Below are 22,732 nucleotides of genomic sequence, written 5' to 3'. Positions count from 1 at the left end.
AGTAATCTTTTTTTTTTTTTTAATTGTATATTATGCATTTCCACTTTCACTTGTCTAATTTCAGTTTTCTTGCACCATGTAAATACATTACTGGGGCTAATTGATTGATTGCTTACAGCTATATAAACTTGCTTGTTATTCCCCTGCTTTTCCACCCCTTCATTTCATATTACTCTGTCAATTTTGGACATCATTTATTGTCCAGAATTACCTTCACTTGTGTAATTTCATTAAAAAAATGCTGGAAGCTTTACAAAGCAAGTTAGAGATGGGAGGAGAAACTGTAACAGAAAAACATCTCTGGAGTTTTGGAAAAGGAGTAGTTGTAATTTGACTTCTGTACAAGTTAAGCGCCCCAAATCTCAATTATGACTCAACGAGGGGATCCCCCCCAAGGAAATCCCCCCCAAGGAAATCCCTAAAATACTTTAAGAGGGTTTTGAGAACCTAACAGACTTTTATGTGAATTTCCTGAAGACTGTTGCTCCTAAACAAGTACATGCTAAATAGGTTAGATAACAGCTACCTAAGAACAGTCTGTAAGACAACTTTGTGCACCCTTCCCCAGCTTATCAAATATTGCTGTTATTGTTTTCTTCTGCTAAAAGAGTGAAATAGTGAGTTTGTTAAGTCAGGCAATATTTCTTTTTTATTCAGGGGTGTGGGGGGTGTTATGTTGTTAACGTGCAGAGCTTGAACAATATCTCAAAGCATATTCTCAGTCCAGTAAGCTGTATGAATTTAAAGTAACATAGTTATTGTAGATTTGTGTCACAGCATGTTCAGAGCAGATGTGTACCAGTGATCAGTTACTAGAGAAAATTGTTCCAACACACAAAACATTTAAAAACAAATTATCCTCAGACTAATTATTCAGTTTAAATACTACTCAGTCCTGTTAGATATGATGCGTTTTTTAAAAAAAAAAGAAGCTAAATATTGGATTGAACACTACACTATATTTTATTCTAACCAATCAGCAGTGATTTAGTGTTTGCAAGGATTATTGTAATAATTATTTTTCAAACATACACACATTTAAACATCAAGTTCATTCATGCATATTGTCATTTAGTGAGAAATTTCCAATCCGCTGTCCTGGTTTAAGCAAAGAATGTCTCGAGTGACTCAGTTATTGCCTTGAAACAATAATCAATGTTTGCTGAAACAGAATTATTTGAATCACTGTATAAAATATACCATGCATGCACTGATTTAGGAGTCCAGGAGCAGGAAATATAAGTAGTTATTGCCTTCTCATTTTATAGTCACCACGAGAGTAAGCAGCATCTAAAACTGTAACTCATCCCAACGTGAAGAGTAAATCAAGATCTACTTCAGTGTTAAGGTTTTCTTTTGACTTTGATGTTGGTGACAGAAATATGGGTGGATCCCAGAGCTCTAGCACATGACTACAGTGAGTCTTGAAATGAATAAATGTAACATGATTTATTCAGTGAGGCTGAAGAAAGCCTTACTGTTTAATCACTAGTCTCTTTGATATAACATGAATATTCATTGCAGATATTGCAGGTTGTGAGCCCTTTCTGATGTTGCCGACTGACCAAATATCATTTCTTGTATAGCTTGAGAGTCACAGGTTTATATACAATTAATTATTCCCGTTTTTTTATTGATGGGACAAAAACCTAACTGGAAGCATTACTAATGCCTGTATTTTCCCTAGTAGCTTGAGTAAGAGCTGTGCTAATTCATGGTCAGGCGAGGGGCAATGATGAATGGCTGCATGACTTCCCAAACTTAGCAAATATGCTGCCAATACCACACACTTTACAGTCAGCCTTATGGAAAGCAAGATTAATGGAATGGAATGTTACAGTATCATGGAAAACCATATTAGCAAAGAATGTCCATAAATGACCATGTCTATCCACATTTATTTGCAGACAATGCTTCCTCTCACTTTGCTGTCATAGATATAGTTACTATTATACATATCATGGTTAGAGGGATGAAAATATATCAATAAACGATCTGAAAGTGCAGACTTTTAAACCAGCATTTACTGACCAGCTAATTTCCAAGTTCCAAAACAGTCTTCCGTCTTGTGATTTTGCTCAACAATTACAAACCACATTGACCAATTGCGAAAGCCTTTTTATCAAGTAAAGCTTTCTGATGAAACTACAAATTAGTCCCCTACAGTAGCCATTATGGTAATGGTAAAGTTTGCAGTTGAGAGAAGCACACTAACTCCCTGTATGAAAACACGGAGCTATTTCAGAATTAGCACATACACCAGATTCAAGGTAAAGTTTCAGCTCAGCAAACATTGAGAGCAACTGACACTTCCACTCCCTGTTGAGCAAAAACAGAGAGGAAATTCAGAGCTTCACAAGCTTGGCTCAAGATCTAAAGGCTTTTAATGAAAGGGACTCACGCCACTGACTACTGTACACCTGATCTACTACTTCCTGAAGGTTTCTCAGGACAGTGTCCAACTCACAGAGGCCACAAATGGTCGTTAAAAAAAACAAAACAAAAAAAAAAAACAATTATGAGAAGCTGATATCTGAAGCTGTCATCATGCAATGTTGGATTTTATAAGTAGGAGATAAAAACCAAGAGGTGGTTTGCTACCCTTACCCCTGACAAAAAATTCAAATGGGTAGAAATGAAAAAGTCCAGTGCCTAGAATTTAAGAGCATTTACTCTAGAGATTGTAAAAACCAGAGACAAATTGCTACTAACAAACCCACTCTGTATTTCCTGAGCTTTCACACTGCATGCCTACATCTAGGCATGTGATTTGTGGTATTTTCATTTACAATAAGACACAGTTTCTTCTGTCTGGTTAAGATCAACAGTTATTAGACACTTTTATACAGTAATGTGGGATTCTTTCAGGCTTCAGGTTCAGATTCTTATCAATCATCACAAAAAAGCCATGAAGATATATCATCTGAGGAGTCCGGCAACAGATGGCTTGGCCTCCAAAGAGAACTGATCTCTAAGGTTAAGTGAAGACTGATGAAAGACAGAGTTGAATTAAAGATGACTGAACCCCTCAACCAAATACTGGAAAAACTGATTGCACCGGGATACAAACTGCCGACCTACTGATTTTCCCTGCAATTGATTTAGCTACATACAGTTTGAATGAAGGAAATATTTTGATACATATAAATGGTTCATGGTCTAATTTTGCACTAATCTTCAGTTTACTTTTACATTTATGTAAAAAAACTAGTTTACACATGGACCTACACCACTTACTGAACAGGTACTGGAACAATTTCTCTAGGAAATCTTAGCACTGAGATTCTTTATTTGTTCAGTTTTACTTAGATTTTATTTTTCTTATATTTTTTCTTACATTTCCTTACAGGTTGTGTTTTCTAGCTAAGGAATTTACCAAAAGCGATGTGTGTCCACTAAAGTCATGTAACAAACGAACACCCCAAACATCCACCCAATGCTTCAACTCTAGGTAACCATAGCAACAGTCTTTCCAATTGATAGTGAGTTTCTAGTTTAATCTGTTAATAAGACACATTGTTACACTGGGTGACATAATGCTTTACTTTGATGCACATAGTCTATTTTGGGTCACTTATATATACACAGAATCACAGTTGTGTAAATAGTCACAAGTAAACCAAACGAACCTGTAGCTGAAACATGGAGGTTATATAAGGATGAGACATAACTCAAAAAAAATCCTCAAAGGAAACCTATGAGAGAATTTTCTTACAACAAATATGACCCACATCTTCCCCCCAAAAGGCAATCAACAGCTGAAATGGGAAACATTAGGAGGTTCAGAAGAGCTTCAGCTGTGTGGTGCTAGGCATATCTTGCCACTATGTGAACTATCATGGTATTAGTTCAGTACTCCCATGGGATGAGCAAAGACAATGATCTGGATTTAGCCATTAATGAAGCTGCAATTAGGAGTCACCGTGCTACAGATCACTGAACTGTACTGCACGACAACCATATGAATGGTTAAAGCAGGATAATGATGGTGTTTTTCACTTTTTGTTCATGTTCCAATCACAACCAGGTGATACGCTCTATGGTAAAAATATGTTTCTCTATTCTTTATTATTCATCTCCAATAAAGCAGAACCGAGGTATGGATCTGACTGAGGTTTTAAAGAATAGCCAAACCTCTTGGTACGATGTTTGAAAACTATGAACTTGTAGTTAAATATTACCCTAAATCATTACAAAGAAGCTTTCCAACCTCGTTGAGTCAAAAATCTAAATACTTCTGAATCAGTTTTTCTTACTTACGCTATGTATTTGTGTACCCTTTTTAAAAATATTTTTTGAATCACGTCGTCATTAAGATGAAATGGAGCTGAAGCTAGGAACTGGAGAGCCAAATAGCAGGCCGGGGAATTTAAAGACCTAATGAGAGGTGGACTAACACATTCTTAATTTTGGGTCTTTCCATAAAATTTCTTGAGCAGATTGGACTAAAGTGGTAAAAGTGACAGCAAATCAATATTTAAATACAATTTCTCTATTTGGCTCTTGTAAAGTGGCTGTGATGGAAGCATGATAATAAACTGAAGAAGAGGAAGACGAAAAAGCAACATTCGGCTGCTCTCTTACTCACAAAGGGTCGTTACAGAGAGTAGCTCTGCGTATTTGATTTGGCAGTTTTTACACCAAATGCCCTTGCTGACTCAACCCCCAGGGATCTTTCACTTATTGGGCGAACATGTAAACAACTAATGCACTTTGGTGTCTATTTTCTCACCCTACATTCTAAACAGTTTATCTGATTAGGATTGCGGGAAGGTTGGAACCTATCATAGCTAACACAGTGAAAAGTGTGGCATCTTATGAGAGACGTAAGAACAAAACAGTATTGGGACATATTCTGGTTATGCTCTACTCATCATTTTCAGTGTATATTAATGCTTAAGCAGTTAACAAGTGTGCAGTGGAGGCATTACTATCTTCAACAAATTGCTGGCTCAAGCACTGATAGTTTTGAGTGGATTTAAACAGTGGCTACAGTGTAAATTGCTGAGGGCTGCAGGTCATTTAACTACACTGAAGCTCAGTGATAAATATTATAAAGGTTGGCATTTAATTTATTTTTTGGTTTTGCTAAGACAACTAAGTGTAATTTGTTGTTCTTTAAGCCTCATAAACGAAATAACACTGACCATTTAGGCATTTGGGAGACCAGGGTATCATTAAAACAAGTATAAATATTACATTTATCAACGTCTTAGTTTTAAGTAAAACGTTTAATGTTTCAAACTATGGCAGGAGCTCCAGAATATGTTCCAAAGCAGGTACAAATGTACCATATGTGTTTATGTAACATTATCTGGGCCTAAATGTGACATTTTGCAGCCAAATGCCGAGTCTCACCAAGACATCTATTATTGATTCAAAAGTCCAAACGATAAGGACTGAGGAAATTTTAACGACCCACAGTTGAAATCATATTAAGTTGCACAGGTTGCCCAGTTTTTCCGTCCTGTGAGCTGTCAAGTTATTAAATGACAGCTGGCTGGCCAGCAGAGCGAGACAGCCAATCAGAGGAGGGGCTAATGTTAGCCAGCCAGACATGCTAAGGATGTTGCAGCTTATGGACAATGAAAGGTGGCGAACTAAAAGAGCAGTTATGCTTGTGTCATCTTTTTATAGTTGCTATTTTTAAATGGGTGAACATTTCTTGTCTAGTAGCTATAACCCGCTTTAGAGGAACTTGGTGCAGGTCAAATGTGTGACAGGGCCTGGCTAACCTAGCCGCTGAGAGCTAATCCAGCTAGCTTTGCAGCTAGCTGTCAGCTGACCTGCCGTCCTTTCAGGGCAGCCTTCGCTTTTTCATATGAAGGCTATATTGTGAAAATGTGCACTGCAGCCCCGCTCGGTATGGGTTCCCTAATAGTGCCCCCCTCTCCTTCCAAACAGCGCTGACAGAGGCAGGTCCCCCACTCCTCCTCCCTGCCACAACCGGGCCCTCCCCTCTTACCTCGGAATTTCAGTTCGTGCTGAGGCTCCAAGAGCAGAACCTGTTCCGGCCTGGCCATGTCCCAACAGCTGGAGCGGGATTATCGCACTGCAACCAGTTCCCGTGTTAGGATGTTGTCGAGTGTTGCAGCGTCAATAGAGTTTATTTATCAATGAATCAGCGGTGGATATCCCGTCCCCCCGGTCAACTACTGCTACTCGAGCTACTAACGCCTGTTGTGATGCAGCAGGAAGGGAGTGAGAGACAGCCTGCTGACGTCACTGCCTCTGCATAGCCGCCCGGCGGTGAAGAGGGAGGAGGTGGCGGGTGGGTGATGCCGGGGTGCACCCAGGGCTGGTGGGGACACCACCTGCGTTTTTCACGAAACCTGAATCCAGCGAAAGGACGTGGCTTAAGCATGCAGGTTTTAATTTCAGCCTAAAGAGTTACGCTTCTAAGTTTACCTGCTGTCACCCGCTGTGGTGGAGTGAGTGCTAACATCTAGAACGAGTACATTATCAACAAATAAAAACAAATCAACCGTACAAGTCGTCGTTATGCACCGTACTAAAATAAAAGTACTTAACTATTGTCAGCAAAATATGACAAAGTTAGTAAAAAGTACACATAGTTCTTGTGCGAGTGATATTATTAGTCTCCGGTATTGCTTTAAAGAAGCAGGCGACAAATCTGCAGTAACTGTGTGATGCTATCGCGTCAGTATGGACCAAAATCTGAATGAATGTCTTCTATCAGTTTGTTAGATTTTTCTTAAAGAGAGCAGGTGAGATATTGAAATATAGTATATATAGTTTTTCATATCTTGATGCATGCTCAATCATCCAGGGAAAATGAGATTGTTTTTCATAGATTATTTCTTGCAACAATTGTTGGAAATCAAAATCAACTTGAATTGTGTAGTCCAGAAAATTAAAAAAAGAAAATGGGAAAAAAAAATCATGGTGGCACAATAATGAACTGTGATCTCATGTCCCAACATGTTGAATGTTTTGAATACCGGTGTAAATTAATGACTACTGAACACTGGTCACATCTAATTAAACCAGGGGATCTGCTTGCATCTCTGAATGTGATGAAAGATGTGCCTTAAATTATTACAGATGTTCAGTAGTAGTCTGCACATAGTGCAGAATTTCTACTCATTATATTGACTTGATCAATCCCAAAAATGTGCTATTAAAATTCAACCACTGAATAAGTTGAATGTTTTGTATATATTTCTGTTTAATAAGTATTCAGAGGTTGTTAAATGTGTGTTCCTTCTCAGCCATCTGCCTGTCAACCACATATCTCAAGTGTCATATATATATATATATATATATATATATAGCGCCCTGCAGCTGGCTGCTAACTGAAAAGCATAATCAGTCACTAACACCGTCACTGTATCCTAAGGAACATCGAAATGCACACATCTGCACACAGAAGAAAGAACACTTCCTACAGGCTGCAGTCATACACTTATTTTTGGAAATCTTTTATTAGTAAACAAATGACAATTCCCTTTTCACGCATTTCGAATTACACTGCAAACAAGTGTTTTCAGGGATATGTTACAATCAGTATGAAATATAGCAAAAAGCTAAATATGGTAACTACACTGCTGATGATTTTACTACAAATGGTGTACAGGTATATTTTTTTCTTCACACATCCGGCTTCGAATAGAGTTATTGATTTGTGTGCAATTTGATGGTACATATGTACACTGTAAAAGATACATAACATAGATTAAGCATATTCCCAGGGCCAGCCCAAGACTATCGATATTTTTCCAATGCAAAACTACAGGCACACAACTTCTATTCATGCCTCGTGTTTCCAAATGGGGGGAAATAATGTGTGGCATAATTAATAATCAAACCTTAAACATTCTAAGCAGTCATGTGATTAGCACTTAACTTAAATCAGAATTTTAAAAACAGAAGAGGTTAAGTATGCGTGTTGTGGTAACATGGCTTTGACATTATTTGGCAATAAGAATCAAACACACAGTCAAAACCTAAAGCAACATCAGGGGATATTAAGAAGTCTGAGGCTTTACAGAATTATTTCATCGAGTGACTTCACAGAGATAACACACTACAGGCAGAATGTTAGTAATATGAGCCAATACAAAAAAGTCAAAGTGCAGCTTTTAATGTAACAGCGTGATTTCCCTTTTGAATAAAAATCGGTAACACTGTGGTAAGTATTGGCTCGAGTTAATGTAGGTTTAATGTAGTGCTGGGTGAATTATCACAGATAGCAGAGCCAATTAAAAGTTTACATTTTCTCCCCTGGCTTTCAAGGTTTGACCCAGTCACACTGCCCCTCCGGTCGACTACAGATGGGTGACAAATTAAGTGAAAAATCTTAAAATCAATTATTCATTAACCCTAACACTAGTCTTCATCAATAAAAGGTGTCCAATGCCTCCATTGGAGTTAAAGAGATCATGGAAAGTGGTGGGAACTTGCTTTGAAGCTGTCTTGGTGGTATGTGGTATGCCTTACTATGACTGTTTTTCTTTTAATTTGTCACCAGTCTGTATTTTTGAGCAAAACTGCAATTAAATCAACATAAAAGAAAAAGGAACAAAGACTGCATTTTTACACGAGGATCACTCTGGACTGATTTCCCTTGTTTTTAGGTCACATTTAGAGTGTGTCATAATTAATTCTATTGCACTCGACTCCCAACTCCTGAACATTATGCAGCACCACTCACTACACAACTCATCAGTAACAGAAACATTTCAGATGATGCAAGGCAAATAGTTGTTTGTGTGGACAGAAAAACAAATTAAGCTCACATCTGTACCTTTTTTTTTCAAATTTTGAAAAGAGGTTTGGGGAATAAAATGACTCAAGAGATTCAGATAAGGATAAAATTAGTCAGTATAGGCTCAAGACTTAGATTTCAGGCCAACCTTTTTATAGACTGAGCGAGATTCTGGCTATTTTTGGCCACTGAACTCCACCCCCCCAAAAAAAATAAAAAATAAAAAATTACTACCCACAAGTTAAAATTTCAGCTTATTATCTCAAAATTTCAGACCTCTGAGAAAATAACTTGAAACTGAGAAAATAACTTGAAATTATGAGTCAAACTTTTGGGACAACAACCCGAAAAATTCACTTATGGGGGAAAAAAAAGTTTCAGTGGGATAACAAGTTTCATTAAAGACAATGAATCAAAAACTCTTCCTGCAGTTTCTTTAGTGGCTGCTTGAGGCCAAAAAGGAGTCAATGTCTACCTTCATCTTTGGCACAAGCATATCAACAGCCTCAAAAGTTCAACAAATATGTGTGGTCTATATACCTAACTTTCTCTTTCATAACAACTGGAAGGGTGAGTGTTTTTCTCTTATAATCATTCTGATTTGGTTAAAGTTAGAGGTTTGAAGTGTTCCAGATGTGCCGACACAAGCAAAAGTTTCACCTCTGCTAACAGGAGTCAATAAATTGGAGCTCTCCACTATGTTTGCGGTATTGACGTCTTTTAGAATAACTTTTATTGGAATTATCAAACAGATAATAAGGCCCCTGCTGTGCTTAGTCTGGCTAAACCTTTTGTGAGTCAGTTTTAGTGATTAAAATTCAAGTATTTTATCAATGGAGCCAGTCAACCAAGTTAGCATTAACTTAGCACTCCACGATCTGCCAGAAAAAGTTGAGCATTTAAAATGGAGAAATCCAGAAATGAATGGATGATGTCATCTTTCATATACAGTCTATAACCCACATAAAGATTGCTGCAGGAATTATGGCATCTAAACCGATCACAATATGACCCCACAACCAACAGGATCCGAAGGACATACGTGGTATACAGTACCAGATCTCAGTTCAGCCGTGCATCGAGAGCCTGGGGTTTAGAAGAATAAGGCAGAAAAGCTGAAAGAAAAGGAAAACCAGAAAGGAGATTCTGGAACAAAGCACACAGTGTGTAATTCAGGACAAAATACAGGCCAAGGTTCATTAAGGGGTCAGCATGTCGACACAGCGCCATGTCTAATTCTCTACCCATAACCTTCTCCTAACGGGAGATTTAAGCTCTAAAATATGAGTTTCCTCTCGACGAGGTTTAGTTTCCAGCTCTTGCTGTTTTCATCAGAGGCCAAGTAGTAAAACAACATTGGATGTGTGAGCTGGGGCTGATTATGTGGTGAGAGAAAAAAAAGAAACCAAAAAAGGAAAGATGAAAAATGTTTATGGGACAATTAAAGAATTTGGCAAGTCCTCACAAAAATCAACCTCCCTTGTTAAAGTGTTGTAAAGTAGCAGCAAAAGAGTAAAGACAGGCGTGTTTGCCAGTGAAACGTTACAATGGGATAAGAAAAAAAAAGGGGGACTGGCAGGATGCTCTGTACCTTGGGCATTATGAAGCACTTCATACACAGGATGCTGTAAAGACTTCTTCAGTGATTATAAAGGGAAATGGGGAACAGATGTGAGCAGCTGGAACTCTTATCATATAATAATCAAGAGTGAGTATTTTGTCCTGATTACAGCACCATCACAGGGAGGGTCTGATAATGAGGTTCCTCTAATCATAGACGGTGAAATTTGTTGTCATTCTTGGGAACAAGTGGCAGTGAAATCATCTTTCTAAGCCACAGAGAGAAAAAGATCAAAGCTGACAATAAAAGGAAAAGCTAAATTTCAGGGAAAAATGCTTATTTGTTTTCCGGCAGAGTGCTAGACAAACGACAGGAGTCTGTCCATCATGTATAAACCACTGGCAGTCAGCCGGTTAAAAACACCAAGCCTGACTCTCTCCTGGCTCCAGCCACATATTTACCATTTAGACATGACAGCAATATCAATTTTCCAAAAAGCTGAACTATTTCTCCAATGTAAAGGAAGAAGGCTCCCACACATCTTTCATTTCTGCTTCTTTTACTGTGTGATTGTGGTTTACATCAAAACATCCCACTGGTATTTTGCCTCGGTTAAAGCAGCAATCACACAATAAAATTTAAATTAAGCGTGCACAATCCTTCTTGGAGTGGACTGTGGCTGGAAACGACTGACGCTGCGATGAAAGGATCACAGGGAGAGCCAGGCTTTTTATTAGGATGACTAACATCATTTTTTTTCCTTCAAAATCTTATATAAAATATTAAATTCACACTTTTGGTTCTTTCAGAATGCTTGGAGAGAGATCTCCCAAAAGAAAGGCAATAACTTAAGTACTATGAAAATAAGTTTTCAAGATTTAACCACTTCATTTCATGTTTTTGGTTGAAAGATAGTAGATCTGTACAAATGTACAATTATAAACGACTGAATGCATCCATCAGTCTGTAGATGTACAGTTAAGCTGAGGAATTTAGAGTTATAATGCACCAGAGAGAGAAAATTGCATGTATGCATGTCACTGGCATCGCTGTTTGTTAATTCTCAGTAAACCTGAGAACTGATTTTCTCCAGCTAGGAGTTTTCAAACAAAACACAATGACCTGCTGTTTTTGACTGCCATGAAAATATATTTGCTACAACTCTCCGAGTGTCACTGACCCACTCGGGTGTCTGTGGTGCAGGCGTTTGAGGGTTTGCCGTGGCTTTAAGCTGAAGCAGGCCAGAAAAAAGAAAATGGGCAAAGCTTGTATCACAGGTCACGTTGGAGGGGAGGGAAGACAGTCACCAGCGTCATCAGCAGCACGTCCTGCGAGACTCTGAGGCCTGACGACCCAATTTGAAACCTCTTGCTGAAGAGCCTCCAGCTTCGTCTACAACAGGGATGCGCTTACCTTAGAGAAGACACACACATAAAGGTATCAGCCTACCTTTTTCTATTTCAGGTTGTTCACTTTTATTTTTTACTCTTAAACAATATTTTATTTATTTCAAATTTAAAGATTTGTTTAGTTTAGTGCAACATCACACAGCATTTATAATAAAACTGTAGTTGTGTCCCAGGTTAATGCACTCATTCACTTCTTCACTAACACTTCCAGAGAAGTTCTACATAGAGGAATATACTGTACAGTGAACATTTTAGACACTGGTGATTTTCTATATAATGTTTAAGGGAACCTGTTGTGTTCATTTCCTGCTACTTGTTTTCTTTTTCTTGGACTATTAAGGTAGCTTTGCATGAATTAGTGTATAACAAATGTATTCAACTAGGGCTGTTCGATAAAACGATATATATCGGATGACGATATAAAAACGTCTATCATTTCATTTTACGCTATCGTTTGTTTCGTGGTGTCGCAAAATAAACTCTTTACCAATATTTTTTCATCGTTTTGATGGTCACTGTAGTGGCTATATTAATTTCTTAAAGTTCTCTCTTTCTCTTATATTTTATATAACCACACTACAGATGGACAAGCGCCTGTTTTTATGCTTTGTGGTTAGCAACAATGACGGCAACAGCATCGCGTGTCTGCTTGTTTATGTTCCACATAAACCTTTCACAATAAAGCTCAAGATCCTGTTGAGACTTTTCAAAATAAAAAAATCTGTGAAAGAGCAGATTTTTTACGCATGAGAAGTAAAAAAGAGCCGCCAGGTGCTAAAAAATAAACCTTAGACTCAAACGTTAGAACAGGCTTTTCCCCGCAGCACGCCGTGTAATAAATACTCACAAAGAAAATGGCGGCCTTTACAACTTATGTCTAAAAATGTATAGTTTCATGCATCGGTTAAAACACTCGACTCCAGCTACACGACGCGCAGCTGGAAACACTTCACGCAAGTCGAGCTGCCCGAGATTCACAGAATTTACAGAAAATGATACATTTGTGTGATTTATATCGTTATCGGACGATAGAATTCTTATATCGGGATATGAGATTTTGGTCATATCGCACAGCCCTATATTCAACTACCATCCAAAAATGAACAGTACTGGTAATAATTACCCAAAATTATATTTTATATTTCTGTAATGGTTAATTCACCATTTTGTGCAAATTCATTAATTGATATTTTTAATGCTACAGTTTAATTTTTGTTATCCATGACTGTTCAAATTTTCTGGTTAACAAAAATGCAGGAAAAATAGTAAAACACGTAAGTACTTTTGATTAGGCTGTCAAATTACAGTTATTTGCTTGCATTCCTAAACCCCAAAAATAGATTTAAATGGTTAAATCTTTAGTTTCTAAATAGGTTTTAATAGGAGTAGCCTTAATAACGGTCTGGCTCCATCTTGTATGCAATATGGAACTGAGACATATCTACAGCGTAGATATGTCTCAGTTTAGTGAAGCTCAAGTTTGACTGCACTGCGAGATATGGTAGTATTCATTGTAGATGGTGACAGCAGTACAAAATACTGCATTGTGTATTATTACATCTGGGACTCCTGATATAAAACTTTAAGTAGAGTTTAGACTAAACATCGGTTTCTTTTAAAGCATCTTTCAAAAAGAAGCCGAAAGCTACTGCAGAGTAGTTGTGTTCATGTTGCATGTTACTAATTGGGTTTTTTCAAATAAATACTCCTTAATTTCTTTATGTTCTGAGATTTCTCACTTTATACTGACTAATCTTGACCGACCAGAGTTTCATTAAACATACCCCGAGTATCCAGTAGAGTTGTAAGCTTGTTAATTTAGCAAGTAGTATAACTGCTCATAAGAATTCTTCAGGCAAACTATAATCACTTTAATTTTGAGTGTACAGTGTATTTACAAAGTACTACCCATGGCTCTAAAGTATTCGTAGTAAGATTGTGGTGAAAACTATCAGAGAAATATGTACATTATATACAGTGTACGTTGTTTTTTTGTTCAGTGAAACTCTAGTTTGTGTGTTATTTTGGCAGAACTGGATCAACTGCTCCTCTCTCCACTTGTCTCCTCAATTTTTTTAAGTCTCAACGTGTTATGATTAAGTGGATTCTGCTTTACTTCCAACTCCCACACATAAAACAACAACTAAACATTACAAAATTATGTCTCTAATAGACAGTATTTTTTTTAAATGCTATTCATTGCTTGATTTATCATCGCAAGATCCTGTGGCTGTTCGGGCCCGCACGACCAAATATACAAGAAACACACTCACTTATCTCTACAAACACCTCGTTGATGTTAATGGCATTCTTGGCGCTGGTTTCTACAAAGATGGCATGGATGGAGTCGGCATAGTCCTTGGCATCCTTCTCTGGCACTTCCCTGGAGATGCGAGAGATGTGTCAGAAATATTATGTTGCAATTTGTACACAGTTTCTCAGATTTCATGCCTGACCTGATAACCATCAAATGTTTTTCTACAGACGTTATGGAGAAGATTTCGCAATTTCATGGATAAGTCTGAGCCAAAAAAACCCAACAACAACAACAACATAGGAAAGGATAAATACCATTAGAGCTTATTAAATCCACTAAAAATAACTAGAACTTTGAACCCAGTAATCTACATTTTAAATTCCTATAATGATAAAAGGTCAAGACAAATGAGACTTTAATACACATATGCCTATATTTACAGTACAGAACAGGCTTCATGGCATTTCTGAGGCAAACATTAAATATTATTCTGACAGAAAAGGTCACGATACATCCTCCGCACAATATTTTTCTACTCTACCAAACAAAATTCTCTACTGATGTTAAATGAGGGCTCATAATCACAGTGAATACGAGAAGTGTTCACAGCACAGCTGAGGTTTACCTGGCATCTGACAGGTCACATTTGTTCCCAGCGATTGCGACAACTATATTAGGAGGGCCATGTTGGCGGAGCTCTTTCACCCAGTTCTTCAGTGTTTGGAAGGAGTCCTGATGGCACAGGTTAGTAAGGTGTGATACTGAATAAAACAATACTAAGACAAGCACACAGTATCTACTGTGGAAGTTTAAGGAACAGGCTGGAAGTCAAGAGAGTTAAATGAGATAATCAAAACCAGTTATGGTATAGTTATGGATAAATTACTTATTTATTTTCACTTGGGACGGCATGGTGGAGCAGTCACTGTCACCTCACAGGCAGACTGTCTGTGGCCCTTCTGCATGTACTCCCTATGCATACGTGGGTTCTCTGTGGGTACTCTGCCTTAAACAGTTATTCAGAATTGGCAGTAGGTGTGAAGGAGAGTGCAAATGGCTGTCTGTTACGCTATGTTAAGCCTATGATAGACTGGTGACCTCTCCGAGGTGTACCCTGCCTCTCCCCCAACTCCACCCTCTCACTGACCCTGAATCAAATAAGGGTTAAGACAATGGATGGCTCGATGGATTAGTTTGGGTGGGGTTTTTTCATATTTTTGGTCTTATTGTATTTCATTTAATATGGCAATCTTTTTAATTTAAGCCACTTGTTATAGGTTTGTTGTGTTTAACTCAATTTTAGCTGTGGTAACAGGAATATCCCAAGTCTGGATAAATAAAGTACAACTTATCTTGCCTTAGCGTAAGGACTAGAAAGGGGGGGGGGAGCCTGTCCATGCATCCATCCACCCACCCACCCATTTTCTGCTGCTTATTGGGGACGGTTACAGAGACAACAGTCTAAGCAGAGATGCCCAGACCTGGTTCTCCCTGGCCACCTCCTCTAGCTCTTCTGAGTGGCACGCCAAGGTGTTCCCAAGCCAGCCGGAAGATATAAACTCTTCTGCATGATCTGCTTCTCCCAGTTGGACATGTCCAAAACTTGTTTCCAGGAGGCATCCTTATCAGATGCCTGAAGCTAAAGAGTCAACCTAGCTTTCTCAAAAGGTGAAAAACACCTGGATAGAATTTCTTTATCAATATGAAGCAAACAATTTATGACATGTTTACCAGTGAAATCTAGAGGTGGTGGTAGGAGGAGATTTTCTTTGGACAGTCCTGTTTCTAATCTTCACAGTAAGCTAACTGAAGCTAGATGATTCACGTGATGAGAGTCCTCTCAATACGTATGTCATTAATGGCAAAGACATTGTATTTGCTAAAATAGTAAACAATTCTTTCAATACACGTGAATTAAACACTCATGAGATGATTAGTATCTGAGGGAAAGTGAATATCACCTCTTTTGTGATGTCATATACAATGATTGCCGCTGCTGAACCTCTGTAGTACATGGGCGCCAGAGCACGAAACTATCGGGAGACAAAGAACAGCCAAGTAAAAAACAAGCCAACGATGACTAACATCCTATATCAGTCAAGAACGTCTGTCAAGAACCTTAATTGTCTATTAAACTTGATTTTATTGTGACATCAGAGAGTCTGACTTTAGCTTTGAAACTATGTGAAATTAAACAAAAACAGCATAAAAACAAAAATTAAAATGACTCTATTCAATGAACAATCCCAACCCATCTCTGATGATCATTTACTCTCACTTCCTCCTAGTTTTTAAATTTTGGATATGAAAAGAGATCCAAATATACAATTTCAGTATAGCTGCACCACACAGACATTCAACAATGTTTTTCACAGGCTTAGGATAATCCATTATATAGGCACAGACCTATGACGGTTACATCGCCACGTCTTTCTTTAAACTCAATTATGCTAACTGTATCAAACTCAGCAGAGAGTATAAAAATAGGCAAAGGAGACAGAAGATGTACTATTTTACAAACTAAAGGCCTGGGATTCTGAGCCTATAATCCAAGAGGCTTTATTCAAAATGAGCACATGGCAAGTCTTTCCACCACTGCCTCACACATGTGAAAGCTATCAAGAGAAAGATGAGCAGAAAGTGTCAAAAGCTGTTAGAGTTTGGATATTTATGGAACACTATACATGTGATCTTAGCCCAATACGTCAGAAAGCTCCGCGTAATCAAAGCAGCATGTGCAAAAATTTCTAAATCCATAGCTGCCTGGGAGGCTGGGGGTTTGCCAGGATTTGGTATTTTGTTGGTAAAATACTTCTCTGTGCACAGTAAGGACTAACTTCGACAATGGGATCTGTCATAATATTTAAAAACACCTTCAACCACATGTGAAGGGAACAAATGAGGTTAAATGCAGCTGATACACCAGTCAAAAGAGAGCACTGAGATCTGCAAACAGGCGGCAGATTTTGTGAGTGATTTAGCTTCATTTCCACTAATCAAAGCAACTACATTTATGCTACAATTTTAAAGTACTTCCCAAGCTTCTCCTATATTAGAAATGACATAGATCAAGCTTTTGCCTGCAGCTGCAGCTGATTCTGGGCTAGAAAAAAAGACTGTGCACTTTATTTTCTTTGACTTTTTTTGCCTAACAAACAGAAATTCCTAACTATGATTTAATGGTGTAGCTTCAGACCATAGTATTACCTTTATTCTTGAGTACAAGACCCCCATAGTGTATGTATTTTACTGTTTTGTTAATGTATACTTTACTGTACATAACTTAGAGCCCAAATGTTTATTGCTGAACTGCAATGCCTGCTGAAACACATACAGACTATAAATAATTATGTAAAACTGTTAAGAAATAGAGATAATTAGGGGTTTAGACATGTTTTGTTCTGCTTTTGAGCAAAAAAAAAAATGACACTTAAAGATATGAAAAATCACAAAGGGAGAATCTCTTCATGCCTTCTTGCAGTAAATTCTGCACTGAGGCTTTTGACAGGCCAATAAAACCATGTGTCATGTATTAACTAATGATATTTATTTTAAAAGAAACAGCTCATGTCTCAGAAAGACCTTCACTTGGAATGACCCTGCCTTCCCGCCAATTCTATTTTCCTTTACAATACGATGGAATAAACTATCCATCTTGGAGTGACATCGTTACCTCAGGAAAGCACACATTCCACATAATTATAGTTGTTACTGGCCCCGTCCACCAACAGGAATCCAGCCTGGGATATTTGGCAGAGGCACTGAGGAGAGTGCTGTCTGTTTCACTGGCCAGTGCTGTGCTGCACCACCGCCAGTCCTGTGTGGTCTATCTGTGTTTTAACCCAAAGAGCAATCATAGTGAGGCCAGACGATTGGCCACACAGCAGCGCAGAAAACAGCCCCAGTGATGCCCAGTGAGTACTGATTAATTGCAGAAACCACAAGCTGGGTGTGTAATGAAAGGCACCCTCCTATTCCGTTAGGACGCATGCTCCCTTTTGCTTGTTTTCTGTAAAAAGGAGCAGTCCTCCAGGGGGAGGCCTGGATGGGCTGTTGACAGCTGGGCTCAGATGTGCTCGTAAGGCCTCATCTGGTCTTGAGATATGGGTTTTGCTTGTGGAAATCACTGAGCTTTCCTTTCTGCCCTAGTCTCTCCTTTCACATGCATTGGCTGGCTTTGTGTTCCTCTTTCTCAACTCCACAGATTTCAATAGGCCAAAGCTCCACCGAGGTTAGAAAACAAGCCATGAAAAGCCTCCAAATACCACAACAGTCTTGTAGGGGGAAAAAAAAAAAAAAAACGCAGACACATGCGAAACCTACCAAAGGAATGTTGCTACTTTTTCAGTCGCAGATGTGAGCCACTTGGAAAACCAAGAGGCCACATGGGCATGAAAAAGTGAACAAAAAGGAGAGGGAAAAAATAACCCAGAAGAAAATGAAATAAAATGTTGCACAGATGAAAGCAAAGGAGAAAAAAAGAGGACATGATGACGTAGAGTGGCACTGGCTCAAAGATAAGATACAGCAGCAGCGCATGCAAGTGAGCTCAGAAAGCTTGAGTTTTATCCTCTTGTCTGATTTTAAATTGGCTTCCTGAATGTCCCTGAAGTCCACAAAAAAACAGAGGAATAAAACACAAGCAGCATCTTATCTCACCTCTCCAGAGAATGCAGCACTAGGGGTACCACATTACAATAGAAAGTCTTACGCATGAGAAAAGGAGAAGGCCTTGAGCATAAAAAAGGAAGTGGCGTGGATATGTAATGCAGAGAAAGGTCGGCTATAGCGTGAATCAAGCGAAAGCAGTTCCTTACGCTACATGTCGATTTCACCGGCTTAAATGAAAACGGCAAAATACAGCTTCTCTCCTATATCGCATATCATTTGCAAAGTGTGATTCGAGTTCTGACCGTTGCATGGGTGGCAAAATATTTCATAATGTATATTTACAAACACACAGCAGAGCAGATCAGATAAGAAGAGCTGCATCGGCATATAAACTGCTGACAAACAACACTTTGGAGAAGTGTGAAAACATAAAATAACAAAACAATGCCAGTGGTTCCCTTTTTTGTTTGTCTCTAACAAACTAACACAATTACGAGGAGGAGAGAGGAGGAAGGGAGAGAGATCAAAGGCGACAAAAGGAAAAAATGTAACCTTTTTCATGTGACTTCACTCACCAAATTAAAATTTGGAAAAGGAACTCTTAGAACAAGAGTACTAAAAGAAGTTGATTATCAGTGAACTGGAAGAATTCTACCTATAGTAAGGTAAATATTGCCCCCTATCAGAAGTTATGACTAACTGCAGTATTCAGTTTTCTTATGGTTGGTTTAAGTAATGATGCATGTACGTGTGGGCAATTCTTTCACATCCTTTCAAAGAACACGGTGGGGATAAGTAGACCGTTCAATACTACAAACAGGTTGATGGTAATATAAAAACTATTCTCTGAAGCTGTTACGATTAATACCTCGGCACATAATACTAACCCGCTCCTGTCCTGCCGTGTCCCAGATCAGGAATTTGTGCAGCTCATTTTGGTATTGCACTGTTTTGGTCATGAAGGATGCCCTGGTGAAGAGAAACATGACACATTGCAGATTTGAAAAATAAACACTTGCAGATTTTTTTCCTGTTTACCATTAAACTGTATTCTAGCAATAAAAAGCTGATTTACATCACATCAATCTGAGCCAGCTCAGTACTGGATTCTTTAAGTCTGACAGCAAAACTAACATTTGGTCTCAATTACAAAACTGGAGATTTCAAGAACAAATTTCAATAACAACCCGTTTGCCAATAATCATCAGATATTTCAAAGTGCCAAAAATAAGTGTGTGGAGCAGCTGTTTGTATCTAGTATTTATTATTTCTTCTCCTGTTAAAAAGTATGCTGACAAAAAAGTTTAAAAAAAAAATACTAAAAATTCCTGCCACCACATATCAAACTTGAGTTTTAAAGATGTTTATGTTACTTGAGCTCAAGCAAGAAAAATTTGATTTTATTTTGTACAATGTTATAACATAGAAAAACTCATTTATTCATCCTATGAAATGGTAAATGGCCTGTATTTGTATAGCGCTTTACATAGTCCCTAAGGACCCCAAAGCACTTTACACGTTCAGTCATCCACCCATTCACACACACATTCACACATTGGTGATGGCAGCTACATTGTAGCCACAGCTGCCCTGGGGCGCACTGACAGAGGCGAGGCCGCCGGACACTGGCGCCACTGGGCCTTCTGACCACCACCAGTAGGCAACGGGTGAAGTGTCTTGCCCAAGGACACAACGCCCGAGACTGTCCAAACCGGGGCTCGAACCGGCAACCTTCCGATTACAAGACAAACTGCCAACTCTTGAGCCACGATCGCCCCCTATGAAAGGCTAAATGTCAAAACTGCACAGTTCAGTTGTAAAGCTGTTTTCTTAGTTCCTTGTTCGAAAATGTCAGAAAACAAATATTGTTCATAATACCTTCAAAAATTTGTTGGATGAAAAAGTCTTTGACACCAAAGTTACTTAGTTTAGCCACAGACAAAGAACACAAGAAAGTCCAGATATTTTGAAATCTGGAGCAAACGAGTTATTTAAGAAGTGATTTTCATGCCCATTTCGTTGCCAGTGGTTAACTGATAACTCTAATGGGCATCATAACAACCTGTAAAACTACAACAAATGAGGGAGATGGAAAAAATAAAACTTCTGTGGAAGTGGAAGGCAGCAAAACATACCCAATAGTTGGATTAATGTTTGGGTCAAAGCTGTCCTCCACAAATCTCCAAACAATACTCGACTTTCCAACTCCAGTATCCTGCACAGACAAAATAAAGATCATGCTTACTAAACATGGTACTTGAAGAATATGAGAACAATCTTTGGCAATATGCCTGGACATTAAAACATTTTTATGGGATCCGCTTCCTTCCTGCCACTGCTGGTATAAATCTGTAAATTACTTATGGAAGAGGGAAAAGGGTTTACATTGTTTACATTAGGAGAAAAAGAAGAGGACAAGTCTGACCTGAGTGTTATCACGAGATACGCCCACAGACAATGGTGGTTTATGCTGCTGCTGTAGCAGTCTAGACATGGATGTTTTGTTTGTGTAGTCCATCAGTTAACCATTTATTCAGTAACATATCTTGTTTTAACTAATTTAATTATCTTAAAGATGACCAAAATGATGCATAATCAGGGTTGTCATAATTCCAGTCTGCTAGTTAATGAACTAGCTTATTGTCTCTATGCTATCTTAATCTTATTAGTAGATCTACAGAAAATGAATGGCTAATCATCCTGTTTTGTTGTGTCTTTATTTCCAATTAAAATATGCATTAAGTTAATGAGCCTCATTTGTAAATAAATACTGCAGGAATGACTAGTAATGCTGTCTAACATAGCTACAGATGTGTGTTGAAATGAAGGGACAAAAAAAAAATCAACACAAAAAGTTTTGGTAAGCTGCCGAATAAACCAGCAGTGCAGCTTCACCGCACCATAGATTTGAGTCACGGAAACTCTACTAAAGGTGCCCAAGCCACTTTTATGTAAGCTGTTCAGTGATGGTGGTGGAAGGCCTGTCTGACAAGTCAGCACAAAATGTGATTTGAAAGATGACTGTCAGTGTCATAGCAGACATTGTTTTCATGCTGGTCATTCCATTCAGAGAGCCCTCATGGCCTATGAATGACGTTTCCTGTTAGAAATTACCGTCAGTGACAGGGTAGAGGTGACCACACCACGCAAAGGACGTCGCTAAATACAAACCAGCAAAGTCTTCGTGCTATCAAAATAGAGCCGCTGTAGGGGTTAATAGTGAGATTTTGCAGGTTATCACAACTTTAGAGTATGAATGTACGCATAGTTTCCTAGAGAGCAATGTGACAACGCCAAATGTCTTGTTTTTGTCCAAAAGAGATCAGAACTTAAAGATATTAAATTTACATTGACACTAATGATTGAGATTTACCTGATCTATTCTTAAAATAGCAGCAGGCTGACTATTTTCTAATTTGAGTAATAGTGACACTAATAGCTTGACTAATATTGTCAACGCTGATGTAATCCTGTAAGTGGATGACAGAGAAGAGAAGATGTGAGGATGTTCCTCCAGCAGTGGATAATACAATTTGAATGGGACGTTGATCAAGTGATTGATGCCTTGTGCAGCTACTGAGTGTAATTCAATGTAGATAAGCATGAGTGTTGTCACTGGCGCAGATCTATTTATTTTGAGGTTGTATTGCCACTCACTATATCAGAAATTTTCACTACGGTCCATTAGAGAAGTATAGGTATGTGCTATGTGGAAGTAGAGCAGGACAGCTCCATTAATGCTCCAGTTAAAGTGTGCATATGTACAATCAGATTGAAAAATATCGATGCTTACTCACCCCCAAGAGGCAGACTTTTAACTCTCTCAGAGCCATATCGATCTCCTCTCTCACATCGAATTTGCGATGAAGATCATTGGCTGTTTTCTCCTCTGCTTGCCTTTTTTTTTTTAAATCTTGAATATTCTTCAGGTGGTCTTTGTTTACAAACAACTTTACAACATCGTGTTCTGAAGCTGGCATACGCACATCTTAGGTTGGGTAACAACTCTCGCTGTAAACGTTAAAACGTCCTGCAGGTCGTCGTATTTGCCATGTTGTGATTATTGTAAACAGCTACCTCCACCACATCGCCGAGTCTCCATCTTGAACTACGGCATGCGATCACGTGACTGCTTCGGCTTTTTTTTTCTTCCTTTCTCCTTTTTT

General features: G+C 38.4%; 2 protein-coding genes across 2 annotated transcripts in view; both read right to left on the bottom strand.

Annotated features, from left to right (window-relative positions):
- LOC102293344 (vesicle-associated membrane protein-associated protein B/C) overlaps window positions 1-6,224 on the bottom strand; it is a 21,454-nt gene extending 15,230 nt beyond the window's left edge. The window contains exon 1 of the mRNA XM_005943245.3: window positions 5,966-6,224. Coding sequence (XP_005943307.1) covers window positions 5,966-6,023 — 58 coding nt within the window. The 5' untranslated portion in view covers window positions 6,024-6,224. The remainder of the gene's footprint in view (window positions 1-5,965) is intronic.
- A 1,202-nt stretch (window positions 6,225-7,426) lies between these two features.
- Window positions 7,427-22,687, bottom strand: rab22a (RAB22A, member RAS oncogene family). The gene is made up of 7 exons (XM_005943248.3): window positions 22,364-22,687; window positions 20,702-20,781; window positions 19,454-19,535; window positions 15,917-15,988; window positions 14,581-14,687; window positions 13,972-14,081; window positions 7,427-11,702 (listed from the first exon to the last, which is right to left on the bottom strand). Exons 1-7 carry the CDS (start codon window positions 22,544-22,546, stop codon window positions 11,605-11,607), a joined length of 732 nt encoding a protein of 243 aa, XP_005943310.1. The 5' UTR covers window positions 22,547-22,687; the 3' UTR covers window positions 7,427-11,604.
- Between the last annotated feature and the right edge of the window lie 45 nt (window positions 22,688-22,732).

The sequence above is a fragment of the Haplochromis burtoni genome, unplaced genomic scaffold (genome assembly GCF_018398535.1).
Source record: "Haplochromis burtoni strain Fernald_Lab_line unplaced genomic scaffold, NCSU_Asbu1 Contig_357, whole genome shotgun sequence".
Lineage (NCBI taxonomy): Eukaryota > Metazoa > Chordata > Actinopteri > Cichliformes > Cichlidae > Haplochromis > Haplochromis burtoni.
Note: the sequence above shows the minus strand (reverse complement) of the source record. Positions and strands in the feature narration are given on the sequence as shown.